At 41.2% G+C, this 14,209-nt stretch overlaps 1 protein-coding gene across 1 annotated transcript in view; it reads left to right on the forward strand.

Moving 5' to 3' along the window:
- Rps6ka5 (ribosomal protein S6 kinase A5) overlaps positions 1–14,209 on the forward strand; it is a 157,953-nt gene that overhangs the window by 39,483 nt on the left and 104,261 nt on the right. Inside the window, exon 2 of the mRNA XM_042692700.1 lies at positions 3,128–3,199. Coding sequence (XP_042548634.1) covers positions 3,128–3,199 — 72 coding nt within the window. The remainder of the gene's footprint in view (positions 1–3,127; positions 3,200–14,209) is intronic.

Consider the following 14,209-nt stretch of genomic DNA (forward strand, 5'->3'; position numbering starts at 1 on the left):
ACATATTAGTATATATTAAGTATAGGAACAGGTAAGGTTATTCAGTCATAGTGCAAGGAACAATTATTGTATTCCTGTTACTGGAGTTTAGATTTAACTGGCGCTATACCATTAGAGATACACTTTCCAGTTCAGCCTTTTTATTTTCTCTGGTTAGTGAATGGGAGATAGAGTCTCAAGGACATTTCTGCCTGGGATGCCTTCAAACAGTGATTTTCAGGTCTCAGATTCCTTAGTAGCTAAGATTACAGGTGCAAGGCATTCGTGCATGAAACACCTTCCCTCCCTCCCTCCCTCCCTTTTTCCCTCCCTCCCTTTTTCCCTCCCTCCCTTTTTCCCTCCCTCCCTTTTTCCCTCCCTTCCTTCCTTCCTTCCTTCCTTCCTTCCTTCCTTCCTTCCTTCCTTCCTTCCTTCCTTCCTTCCTTCCTTCCTTCCTTCCTTCCTTCCTTCCTTCTTTCCTTCCTCTCTTCCTCCCTCCTTCCCTCCCTCCCTCTCTCCCTTTCTTTCTCTCCTTCCTCTTCTCTTCTCTTCTCCTCTCCTCTCCCCTCCCCTCCCTCTCCCTCTCCCTCTCCCTCTCCTCCCTCTCCCTCTCCCTCTCCCTCTCCCTCTCCCTCTCCTCCCTCTCCCTCTCCCTCTCCCTCTCCCTCTCCCTCTCCCTCTCCCTCTCCCTCTCCCTCTCCCTCTCCTCCCTCTCCCTCTCCCCCGTCTCCCTCTCCCTCTCCCCCGTGTCCCTCTCCCTCTCCCCCATCTCCCTCCCTCTCCCTCTCCCCCTTCTCCCTCTCCCCCCTCTCCCTCTCCCCCCCTCCCTCTCCCTCTTCCCCCTCTTCTTCTCCCTCTCCCTCTCCTCTCCTCTCCTCCTTTTCTTTATCCCATCCTGGGGCTTCAACTCAGGATCTTGGTGCTGCCCCTGAGCTTCTTTTGCTCAAGGCTGGCACTTGATCACTTGAGCCATAGCTCCCATTACCATTTTGTTGTTGTTGTTAATTTCTTGGAGATAAAAGCCTCACAGACTTTCCTGCTCAGGCTGGCTTTGAACCACAACCCTCAGATCTCAGCCTCTTCAGTAGCTAGGATTACAGGTGTGAGCCACTGGCACCTGGCCATCTTTTTTTTTTTTTCCGTTTAGTAATGCATTAGTGTAAACAAAATATCAACTGTAAAACTTTTGATAAGACTGATGTTATTAATAACAAAGATAAGCTTAAGGTAGACCTTGAAAAGATCTTAAGTTTTAGTCCAGTTTTCTACTCATACTCATCTGGTATGCCCATTAGAATAGATGCCAGCTACACTGATATGATTACACTGCTGAGTGTCAGCTGACTCACTCCAGTTTAAGTTTCTTATGATTATTATCTTTAAGTAGTTTTACAAATGGGTTTCAGTTCAACAGGTCAGATTATAACATGTATGTTGCTTCTTCCAATGCACTTTAAGTTTTTTAAAGTTTGTTGATATTCCTTATTTTTTGTGTTTGTGGAAGTGTTTTTATTAAAGCTGTTTCTGTGGGAAGGAGTTAATTGTGTTAGGATTTAGAGGCATGTGAGGTTTGGTGCTATTATGCTGTTAAAACAGCTTGTGAGGTTTGGTGCTATTATGCTGTTAAAACAGCATGTAAGGTTTGTTGCTAACATGCTGATAGCAACTCAGAAATGCTGATACTCTGCTCTGATGGGCCTCTCCTAGGAGATATGAGGGGTCTGTATAAAGAATAGTAGCTACTGGAGAATCAGTGATGTGTACACCCAACACTCCAGTATAAAACTCTGTATAAGCTGCATTGGTGCATACAGTGTGGTTTACAACCTAACTGGGGTCTCTACTTCTGTCCCAGTCCCATCTAATCATTATCATGTGTACAACATGTTCAGCATGAGACCTAGATGATTAGGAAGAAGACCAAACTAGTGAGTGAACACCAGTTTTCTTAGTTCAGGCTTCTTTGACAAGAATACCATAGACTAAGTGGTGTGAACAACTAACATTTGTCATAGTTCTGGAGGCTAGGAATCCAAGATCAATGTGCTGGCAGCTCTAGTCTCTGCTGAGGACCTGTTGCTAGTTTGCAGATGCATGTCATTGTATTTCTCACTGCAGAAAGCAGAGCGTGTAGCAAGTGTGTTCTCTCCTGTCTCTAAGTCAGTAGCCCATCATGAAGACTCCATTCTTATGAACTACCTACCTTTTGTCCTTATACAACCACAATAAAGTACCATCTCCTTTGAATATTAAGAAAGACAATGGACAACTCTTACCTTCATCTCAAAACAGGCCTGTTTGGGGTGTTTTGTTCCTAGGCAGGAGAAGTAGTTCCACTTCTTTTGTTCAACCTATTTTGGACTTTATTGAGGCATGTAAATGACTCAGAAAGGCAGAAGATTTTTCTGCAATTGGTGATGTTTATTTCATGTTTTGGTGGGGGAGGAGTCAAACAATATGTGTAAATATTTGACTTATTCTAATAAATGTTAGTATTGTTGGTTAAATTTGAGCTCTTGTTCTTAGGTTAACAATTTTATTAAGAGAGATGAAGTTTATTTTTAGATATTCTTACTCAAAGACTTTAATCTTTGTGACAAAATAATGGCATAGAAATGTGGTCTAGGCATCTAAACCACATGCTTAAATGATTTTCATTGCTTACTATTCTATATAGCATATTTACTATTTGCTTTTCCCCCTTCTAGTATTGGAACCCAGCTTATTAATAATGATATGGTTTACCACTAAGCTATACCCCTAGCCCTATTATCCACTTTTATATACTTTCTTGTTAATATAATTAAAATAATTCTCCTACTCTTGAATATGATCAAGCCCCCTATTGGTTTGCTCCCATCTGTGTAATTACTTACTTTGCCTAATAAATATAATATGAATATTAAATTTGAATGATATCTAGCTACTAAGTTCTAAAAAATTATTATAATGTAAAACTTAAAATTTCATATGACATAGCTATACCATTGAACAAGAATTGGTCATGTGTTACCATTGAACAAGCAATGACCATGTGAATGTTCAGTTAAAGAAATGAAACTTTGCTGGTATCTCAGAAACCCTACAGACCCCTTCTGTTGATGGTGCCCTTTATTATTTCTTACACTTTTTATCTTTCTTTCTCTAGCTAACTTGACAGGACATGCAGAGAAGGTGGGGATTGAAAATTTTGAGCTCCTGAAGGTCCTAGGAACAGGAGGTAAGTCAAAACAAGAACTGTTACTCCTAAGACTCAGGACTGATATCCTCAGTTCAACAGTCAATAAAAAAAAAATTAGAACCATGAGGAATCCAATAGGAAAACTATCCAAGAACATGAACAGAAGAAATACAAAGGCAAACATGTCAAAAAAAACCCCAACAAACCTCTTGTTAGCTGAGGGACAGCGCCCAGGCCCATAGTTGAAGGTTCACAACCGGACCCCCCCCCAAAAAAAAAAAAACAACACAAAAAAAAACCACTTGTTGTATGTACATGTTGGCACCCCCTGAAGTCTCAGCACTCAGGAGGCTAAGGCAGAAAGATTGTGAGTCTGAGGTTAGTATGGGCTACAAAATGAGGCCTTGTCTCAAAAATAAATCCTACTCTGATGTGTATTAGTACATCTTCACATAGGACAGAGTCATTTAAAAAAGTATTACATAGTAAAAAATTATTAATATTTACAGGAGCTTGTTACATGCCAAGTACTCTTTTAAGTGCTACACACACACACACACACACACACACACACACACACACACACACACACACACACACACACACACACACACACACACACACACACACACACACACACACACACACACACACACACACACACACACTTTTTTTTGGGTCCGGTTGTGGGCCTGAACTCTGGGCCTGGGTGCTGTCCCTCAGCTCTTCAGCTCAAGGCTAGCGCTCTACCACTTGAGCCACAGCGTCACTTCCGGCTTTTTTTTTCCTGCTTATGTGATACTGAGGAATCAAACCCAGGGCCTCATGCATGCAAGGCAAGCGCTCTACCACTAAGCCACCTTCCCAGCCCTGCTTTATATTTTTGATTGACTCATTCATTCCTCACTTAATGCTGCTACTATTCAATTCTCATCATTTGTAATAAACTCAGGGCTCTTTAGAAACCCCAACTAAGCATTTGGAAACATGGAACTTGGATTTATATATGTTCTATTATCTATAAATTAAAATTTAAATGAGCTATCTTTATGAACATTTTAAAAGTTTCTCCAGCAAGAGACAAGTTTCACAGAAGAGCTTATACACTGTGCCATTTTCATAACATAAATAATTATGTGAATAAATGTCAGTACCGTATGTATATTAAAAAATCTCTGGGCTACATAACCAACATGGTACCACTCATGGTCTCTGTATGCATTAGGCGACCTTGATTTTCTGATTTTCAGAAAAGTCTGTGTTTCCTCAAAATTATCTACCTCTGTTTCTACTGCTCAGGAGCCCGAACTGGCTCCTGGTTGTCCAGCCAGGGCTGTTGTGAGCCCTCCACACTTAGAGAGCCCCATGTGTACTGTAATGCTATGCTCTGATTATTGTAGGATCCACAAACATTCAGTTCTATACATCTTCATTTTGCTCTGGGCCCTGCCAGCTGTGTAGTTGGTCTTGACAGGTGTGTACCTGTCTCTTCACACCCTGGAATGTGTTGCTGTACAATCACAACTATGACAGCTAGCTTTGCTCCTTTTCCTTCTCTCAGTAGACTTGAAAAGGAAGCCCTGAACTCTTCTCTTGCCAACTTTATCAGCCCCAGGGCTCTTTCTGTGGAAGGAAGGGGAAGACCTCAGGGAACACAACATTTTTCTTTCCAACTGTACTTAAATTTCTCAGCTGGCCATAGTAGGTGGGGGGTGGGTTGCAGGTGTACCTTGAAAGGTACCTGCCCCTCCCTTCTGAGTGTCAAACCTTCCAGCAGGAGAAAATGTTCAGCCACTGGCCTAACCGTACGCACATATATTTAACTTCTCATGTGTAAATTGTCTTCAGGTCAGTCAGTAATGAGCTTTCATGTCTAATGCTGTGTCATATAAATCCTTTATAGCCTCTTTGAGTAGTTCGGCATATAGTGTGGTGCCAACTTACATAACAACTAGTGAATAAGCCCTGTCATTATTCATGTTAGGTAGGCATTTTGATGTCAAAAGAGTTTATTGTGGTTACCAACTTGGAGAATTTGCAGTCCATTCTCACCTTTGGGTCATTTGTAAAGGTGTCTTTTTTAAAAATAGAAACTAGCTCCACCCCAACCTATCTCTAAGAAATACTGCTTTAAAATAATATCAGAGCAATGTCCTTTATCCCTACCTTTGTTTCGGATTTCAAAGGCAGAATCTGCTCATAGGGGAAAGAGTCCAGACCTGTGGTGTGTCAGTTCCCTTGAAAATTGTGTTTGTGACATCTTTGAAAAGCTATCCAGGGCAAATAAAGCTATCCAGGGCAAATTTTATCTTATTTACAGACTATGTTTTGTTTGTCTGTTTTTTTTTGTCTTTTTGATAATAGCTTTATTGAAATATAAATCACACTCTTGTGTGGCTTACCCATTTTAAGTGTACGGTTTGAGGGTTTCTGTGTATTTACAAAGTTATGCAGTCATTGATACTACAAACCTTTAGCTATAACTTCTGAAGTTCACCATCCTCTAAGCCCTAAAGCACCCCACTAGTCTACATTCTGTATCTATATATTTGCCAGTTCTCTAAGTGGAATCACACAGATGTAGTATTTGCTGACTGTGGCAAACACTACATTAGTTTCCAGGTTTATTGGAGTTATAGAAGTACTTTCCCCTTTTTATGGCTAAATATTCATTATGTGGATATACCACATTTTGTTTATCGATCCATTGATGACCTTTAGAGTTGCTTCAACTTGTATGCTGTCATAAGCACTATGTTTTGCTTGAACATAATGTTTTCATTACTCTTGGGCATATTCCTAGGAGTGAATTGGCAATTCAAATGTTTAACTTCTCTTTTCTCCATCTTTCTTCCTTTTACTCTCCTCCCTTTTTCTTTCCTCTTCCATTTCTTCCTCCTCCTTTACCCTTTATGTTCCTGGGGTTTGAACTGAAGATTCATCAAGCTTGCTAGGCAGGTACTCTACTCATATCTCCAGTCCTTTTTTGCTCTGATTATTTTCGACACAGAGCCTTGCTTTTTGCCTGGGCTCCTATTTACACTTCCCTCTGTAGCTGGGATGACAGGTGTACTCCACCACACTCAACTTTTTCTGTTAAAGTCTTAGGAACTTTATATCTGGCTTATAACTGCAGTTCTCCCAGTCTTAGCCTCCTGTATAGCTGGGATAACAGGCACATGCCACTTTGCCTAGCTATTAGTTTTGCTCAGTCTCATGAACTTCTTGCTCAGGCCTCAATGCATGATCATCCTGATCTCCATTTCCTGAGTAGCTAGGATTACAGGCATGAGCCATTGGTTGCTGGCTATGTTTAACTTTGTGAGACCTATGAGACTTTTTCTCAAAAGTGGCTGCACCATTTTACATTCCTCCCAGCAGTATGTGAGGATTCCAATTTCTCCACATACTTTTTTTTTTTTTTTTTTTTTTTTTTTTTTTTTTTTTTTTTTTTTTTTTTTATTGTAAAGCTACTATACAGAGGGTTACAGTTACATGAGTGAGGTTATGAGTACACTTCCTCTTGAACATTGTTACCCCCTCCATTGTTTTCCCCCTACCATCCCCTCCCTCCCTCCCTTCCCCGAGGTTCTTTTTTTTTTTTTTTTTTTTTTTGATTGTGATTAAATGATTACATAATTTCAAAGTCACAAGTTCATTCTAACTTCCCTGGAGCAAATTGTCTACCACAGTCTGTAATATATAACAGTGTTCACATGTTATGTACCATATTTGTGATCAGCAGCATGAGGATATTTAGTAGTGGTTCAACCAGATGAGCGGGAGTTCTTTGTTTCTTAAGTCCTGTTAGTTTTGTCGTATCACCTAACCTTTTGGATTTAGCATCCACTTATGAGGGAGACCATGTACCGTTTGTCTCTTCGTTCTTGGCTTACCTCGCTCAACATGATTCCTTCTAGCTCCATCCATTTCCCTGCAAATGCCATTATTTTGTCATTTCTAATGGCTGCATAATATTCCATTGTGTATAGATACCACAATTTTTGGATCCATTCATCTGTGGTGGGGCACCTAGGTTGTTTCCATATCCTAGCTATTGCGAACAGTGCTGCAATAAACATGGAGGTGCACGTGTCCTTGTATATTGGTTCCTGTTGTTCAGGGTAGGTGCCTAGAAGTGGTATGACTGGGTCGTAAGGGAGGTCAATCTTTAGCTTTCTAAGGACCCTCCAGACTGCTTTCCAAAGTGGTTGTATAAGTGTACATTCCCACCAGCAGTGTAATAGGGTTCCTCTTTCTCCACATCCCCTCCAGCATTTGTCGTTGGCTGATTTGTGGATGTGGGACATTCTGACTGGGGTAAGGTGGTATCTCAGGGTTGTCTTTATTTGCATTTCCTTCACCACCAGGGATGATGAACATTTCCTCATGTGTTTCTTTGCCATTTTTATTTCTTCATTTGAGAAGTCCCTCTTTAGTTCCCTTGCCCATTTAGTAATTGGTTTGTTAGGTTTGGGAGGGATTAGTTTCTTGAGTTCCCTGTATATACAGGATGTTAACCCCTTGTCTGATATATTGCTGGTAAATATTTTTTCCCAATTAGTTGGTTGTCTTTCTAGCTTAGTTGCGATAGATTTAGCTGTGCAGAAGCTTTTTATTTTAAGGTAGTCCCATTTGTCGAGTCTCTCTCCAACTTGTTGTGACCCTGGGACTCTGTTCAGGAAGTTCCTTCCTGTGCCTATTATTTCAAGTGTCTCTCCTACTCTGTCCTGCAGTAGTTTCAGAGATTCAGGTTTAATGTTAAGGTCTTTAATCCATTTTGAGTTGATGTTGGTGCATGGTGATAGGCTGGGGTCCACTTTTAGTTTTCTGCATGTGGCTGCCCAGTTTTCCCAGCACCAGCGGTTGAAGAGGCTGTGTTTCTTCCATTGTATGTCTTTGGCTCCTTTGTCGAATATCAGCTGGCTGTAGGCCTGTGGATTTATATCTGGATCTTCTATTCTGTTCCATTGGTCTTCGGGTCTGTTTTTGTGCCAGTACCATGCTGTCTTTGTGATTATAGCTCTGTAGTAGAGTTTGAAGTTCGGCATGGATAGCCCTCCCATATTGTCTTTATCCCCTAGAATTGTTTTGGCTATTCTAGGTCTTTTGTTGTTCCATATAAATTTTTGGACTGTTTTCTGTATTTCAGTGATATACGTCATTGGGATTTTAATAGGAATTGCATTGAATTTGTATATTAGTTTTGGAAGTATCACCATCTTTACTATATTAAGTCGGCCTATCCAGGAGCATGGGAGGTCTTTCCATTTCCTAGTGTCTTCTGCAATTTCTTTCTTTAACTTTTTATAGTTCTCATTAAATAGTTCTTTTACATCTTTGGTTAGGTTAATTCCTAAATATTTTATTTTTTGGGAGGTTATTGTGAATGGGGTTGCTCCCTTTATTTCCCTCTCTTCCTGTGCGCTATCAGTGTATAGGAAGGCAACTGATTTTTGTGGGTTTATTTTGTATCCTGCTATTTTGCCGAAGTGACTTATGATTTCTAAAAGTTTGGGGATGGAGTTTTTGGGATCGTGGAGGTATAGTATCATGTCGTCTGCAAAAAGGGATAGTTTCACTTCTTCTTTCCCTATGCGGATCCCTTTAATGTCTTTTTCTTGCCTTATTGCCCTGGCTAAGGGTTCTAGGACTATGTTGAAGAGGAGTGGAGACAGTGGACATCCTTGCCTTGTTCCTGTTTTTAGGAGGATTGGTTGTAGCTTTTCCCCATTAAGTATAATATTGGCTATTGGTCTGTCATAAATGGCTTTTATTGTTTTTAGAAATGTTCCTTCTATTCCTATTTTCTCCAGAGCTTTTAGCATGAATGAATGTTGAATTTTATCAAAGGCCTTTTCTGCATCTGTGGCGATAATCATGTGATTCTTGACCTTGGCTCTGTTGATATGCTGGATTACATTTATTGACTTACGTATGTTAAACCATCCCTGTGTCTCTGGGATGAAGCCTACCTGATCATAGTGTATTATTTTTTTTATGTGTTTCTGGATTCTGTTAGCTAGAATCTTGTTAAGGATCTTTGCATCTGTGTTCATCAAGGAGATTGGCCTGTAATTCTCCTTTTTGGTTGGGTCTTTGCCTGGTTTGGGGATGAGTGTGATATTGGCTTCGTAGAATGAGTTTGGGATAGCTCCCTCCTTCTCTGTTTCTCTGAAGAGCTTGAGGAGTATGGGTATTAGTTCTTCTTTAAAGGTCTTATAGAATTCTGCTGTGAATCCATCTGGTCCTGGGCTTTTTTTTGTTGGAAGACTTTTGATAGCTTCCTGTATCTCATTATAGGATATTGGCTTATTTAATTGGTTAACTTCTTCTTTGCTCAGTTTGGGTAACTTGTATTTCTCTAAAAATGCATCCATTTCCGCCAGATTTTCTTCCTTTAGAGAGTATAGCTTTTGAAAGTAGTCTGTTAGAATTGTTTGGATATCTTGGGTGCGTGTTGTGATGTTTCCCGTGGCATCCCTAATCCTATTAATATGGGTTTCCTCTCTTCTTTTTTTAATTAATCTTGCCAACGGGCCATCAATTTTGTTTATTTTTTCAAAGAACCAGCTTTTTGTTTGGTTTATTTTGGTTATGGTTTTCTGATTTTCTAATTGGTTAATCTCTGCTCTCAATTTGGTTATCTGGCTTCGTCTAGTAGCTTTGGGTCCCATTTTTTCTTGTTTTTCTAGCTGTTTTAGTTGCAACATGAGATTATTTACTTGGTCTGTCTCCATTCTCTTGATGTGGGCACTGAGGGCAATAAATTTGCCCCTCAGGACTGCTTTTGCTGTGTCCCACAAGTTTCTTTGTGAGGTGTTTTCATTTTCATTGAGTTCTAGGAAATGCTTTATTTCTTCTCTGATCTCTTCTGTTACCCAGGCCTTGTTAAGGAGTGTGCTGTTCAATTTCCATGTATTAGAGAAATTTCTGCGGTATGCTTTGTTATTGAGAGCTAGCTTGATTCCACTGTGGTCAGATAGGATACAGGGGATTATGTCGATCCCTTTGTATTTGCTTAAGTTCCTTGAATGAACTATGATATGGTCTATTTTGGAGAAAGTTCCATGAGCTGCTGAGAAGAATGTGTACTGTGTTGTTTTAGGGTGAAATACTCGGTAGATGTCAGTTAATTCCGCTTGAAGTATGGCCTCACTTAATTCGGTAGCTTCTTTACCAATCCTCTGGTTGGTAGACCTGTCCTTTGGTGAGAGTGGCGTGTTAAAGTCTCCTAGTATTATCGTATTGGGATCTATTTTATTCTGTAAGTTTGAGAGCATTTGTTTAACATATCTGGGTGCACCAATATTTGGGGCATATAAGTTGATGATGGTTATATCCTCCTCTTGGATTGTTCCCTTTATTAATATGTAGTGTCCGTCCTTGTCTTTCTGTACTGATTTTAATGAAAAGTTTATTTTGTCAGATATCAGGATAGCTACACCTGCTTTCTTATTGGGGGAATTTGATTGGTAGATCCTTTTCCACCCCTTCACTCTGAGTTTGTTTGTATGTTTGGCTGAGAGGTGGGTCTCCTGAAGGCAACAGATGGATGGGTCTTGTTTTCTGATCCAGTCCTCAGTTCGTTTTCTTTTAATTGGCGAATTCAGCCCATTTATATTAAGAGAAAGTATAGAGAGATGCATTGTTGTCCCTGCCATTCCGTTTTCCTAAGTTTTTCTTCTTTCCTTTCCTCCTGTGCTTGCTCAGTTAGACTTTGAGTAATGCCTGTTTGGGGCAGGTCCCAGTTCCTGGTTGCTTTCTTCAGGTTGTGTCCCCCCTCTTAGAATTCTTTGTAATGCTGGCTTAATGTTTATGTATTCATTTAGTTTTTCTTTGCTATTAAAAGTTTTCAGTTCTCCATCGAATGTGAATGCTAGCTTTGCCGGGTATATCAGTCTGGGTTGGCAGTTATTGGCTCTCAGGGCTCGTATGGTGCTTTCCCAGGCTTTTCTTGCATTCATTGTTTGTGTGGAGAGATCTGCAGTGATTCTAATTTTTTTCCCGTTGTAGTATAGCTCCTTCTTCATTTTTGCTGCATGCAGGATTGTTTCCTTATTATTCAGATCCATCATTGTTACTATTATGTGCCTAGAAGTGTTTCTCCTGGGATCTTGCTTGTTGGGTGTTCGATAAGCTTTTGTGATGTAGTTAAGATGGTCGTTTTTGAGGTGGGGAAAATTTTCATTGACTATCTTGTTAAATAGGTGTTGCATTCCCTTGCTCTGGAATTCCTCACCTTCGTCCACTCCGATTATGCGAAGGTTAAATTTTTTAGCATTATCTGCTTGCTCTTGAATTTCCCTTTGGTTTAATTTGAGTGATTTTTCCATATCTGTCACTTTTTGGTCCAGTTGGTGTATTCTGTCTTCTGTATCTGACACTCTACCTTCCATTTCATTCACTCTGTTGACCGTGGCTTCTATTGTGGTTTGCATGGTGGAAATGGATCCCTTTATGGATTCAATGTTGGTTCTCAGAGTACTGATCTCACCTCTCAATGAGGTGATATCAGTATGCATTACCTCTAATTTGGCGTTTATCTCACTTCTTACTGAGGTTTGTGCAGCTTCTATTTTTGCATCCAATTTTTGTTTGATGTCCTGTATATCTTTTGATAGTTCATCCTTGTGCTCTTTCAATTTCTGATCCATTTCTCGCTTTATTTCTTGAGTCATTGCCTCCAGCAACCCTTGGATGTAGTTTTTGTCTTCCATTCCTGCTTTGCTCCCACTGGGGCTCTCCCCTGCGTGGCTGCTGGCTTTTGAGGTGAGCTTGCTGTCCTGGGTAGTGGTAAACCTTGTGATTTTTCTCTGTGATTTTCGCATGGGGGTTCAGGAGACTGCTCTTCAATCTTGTTTTGGTGTGTCTGTCTTTGCTTGGTTGCTGATTCTGTATTGGTAGAGAGAGTCTGTGCCTGATCTGGATTCTGTTGGGAGCCTATTTCCAGCTGCTATTCACTTAGGATTCTCAGCTCTCTGCTGTAGCAATTCCCGCCTTTGGAAGGGTTGAGCAGCCTGGACTGCTTGTGTTTGCTCCTGCGGGTGCTCTTGGGAAGATCAGATGCTCTGGATGCACTCTCCCAAATACTGGAGTCTGCTATGGGCTCCTGATGTGTTTTTGTTTGTTTGTTTTGGGCTGGTTGTGGGCTTGAACTCTAGGTTTGGGTGCTGTCCCTCAGCTCTTCAGCTCAGGGCTGGCACCCTACCATTTGAGCCACAGCCCCACTTCTGACCCTTTTTGCTTTGTTCAGGCGCCGGTCCCCTGGCCTGGTTCCGGCCCCAGCCTGGAGCGCGCTCGTTAGGCCTGTGCTAATGTGTATACCACCTTGGTTATGCAGCCTGGAGGACACAGTTCAAATTTCTTCTACTGTTGGTAGTCTTGACCCAGGGGCACTGTTCCTGGCTTGAGCATTTAAGTTCCCTTCCAAGGGCGCTCTTGCTCTGGCCTGGCCAGCAGAGTGTGCTCTACCGGCTGGTGGAGCTCTCGAACAGTTCCCAGTTTTAGTGGGTCCTGTGGTCCGGGTGTTGGGGTAGGGAGTCTAGGTCAGGGTCTGGGGATTCCCTCCAGCTCTGGTCTCCCTTGATGGATTCCCTGTCCCCTGATGGGTACTCACCCTGTAGGTCGTCAGTTGTTGTTGCAGTCCGTCAGTTGTTGTTGCAGTCCGAGTTCAGTTGGGGTGGTTGCGGGCTGGGTTGAGCGGCCCCCCGCCGGGTCGTTGCGATCGCGATTGGGCGGGTGGGTCTGCAGACAGGTCCCTTTGTGGCGCTGCTGGTGCCGGGCGGCTTTGGCGGGATGGAGCCTCTCCGCTCCGGTGGAGAGTGATGGGTGAGGTGGGATCCTCCTGGAGACTCCCGGCTGGTAGGTTTCTCTGTTCCTGGCGATCCGCTGTTCTTCTCCACATACTTTTAACATTTGTTATTATATAATTTTTAATGATACATTCTTCTGTATGTGATACATTCTTTTTGTGTGTGTATGTGTGTTACTAAGATTTGAACTAAGGGATTTGCTAAGTAAGCACTCTGCTGCTTAAGCCAGGCCCCCAGCTGTTTTCAGCTTTAATTTGTTTTTCAGATAGAGTCTTGTGCTTTTGCCCAGGACAACCTCAGACTGTGATCCTCCTTCCTTCACCTGCTGCATAGCTAGGATGCTTGGCTTGTTTGTTGTCATACGGCCTTGCTAACTTTTTGTTTGAACTGGCCTCTAGCTATAGCCCTCCTGCCCTCTCTCCTCCTTAAGTTGCTGGGATTATAGGCATGGCCACCATGCCTGGCCACTTAGGTTAAATTTTACAAATTAAAATTTATTAATAGCTCTTGTTAACCTGCTTAAATGATTTATTCAGGCTAGCTCACTCATTTTCCACAGTCAGATATGTTACAAGATACTATGCATATTTACATATGCATATTTACATATTTTGTACATAAGTTTATGTAAATTCCCTCTTTGTTTATTGCAGTTTTAAGTCATTGGTGAGGTAAGAATGGTCTTATTGTTCTTTTTACTACAGAGTTGGTTTTACAATTTGTATGACAAGAAGAAATCCGAGAAAAATATCACATGCATAAATTTAAATTTTAATCTATTTCATTTGGAGAATTTATAACATCATGCTGTTTGAAAATGTAGAGAAACTAGCACCCATGACCTACTGGGGAAAATAGGGAGCAGGATGTGGTGTTGACGTTATGTTCTTTACACGTTGTTTCTTTTGTCTGGTCCACAGCCAAGGCCTAATTGTCCAACCTTCCACCAAGGAGTCCTCAAGTAGAAAACTTGCTTATATTGGCACATACTTTGTGGCCTTTGACCCATGCCTTACCATTTTGCTGACCCGAGAAGCCAAAGTTTGCATTCTCTCTGGTATCCCACAGTAAATCCAGCTTAGGGTTGCTTCTGGTTCTTTGCATAGAAGGCACAAATGGCTGCCAAGACACATAAAATTGTAAGAAATCACTATACTTGGCATATTTTTTTTTCATCAGAATTTATTGCTAATTCAGTAACATACTAGGAAAATGGACTTTAAATGAACATAAA

Source organism: Dipodomys spectabilis, unplaced genomic scaffold (assembly GCF_019054845.1).
Source record: "Dipodomys spectabilis isolate Male_0828 unplaced genomic scaffold, ASM1905484v1 ptg000157l, whole genome shotgun sequence".
Taxonomy (NCBI): domain Eukaryota; kingdom Metazoa; phylum Chordata; class Mammalia; order Rodentia; family Heteromyidae; genus Dipodomys; species Dipodomys spectabilis.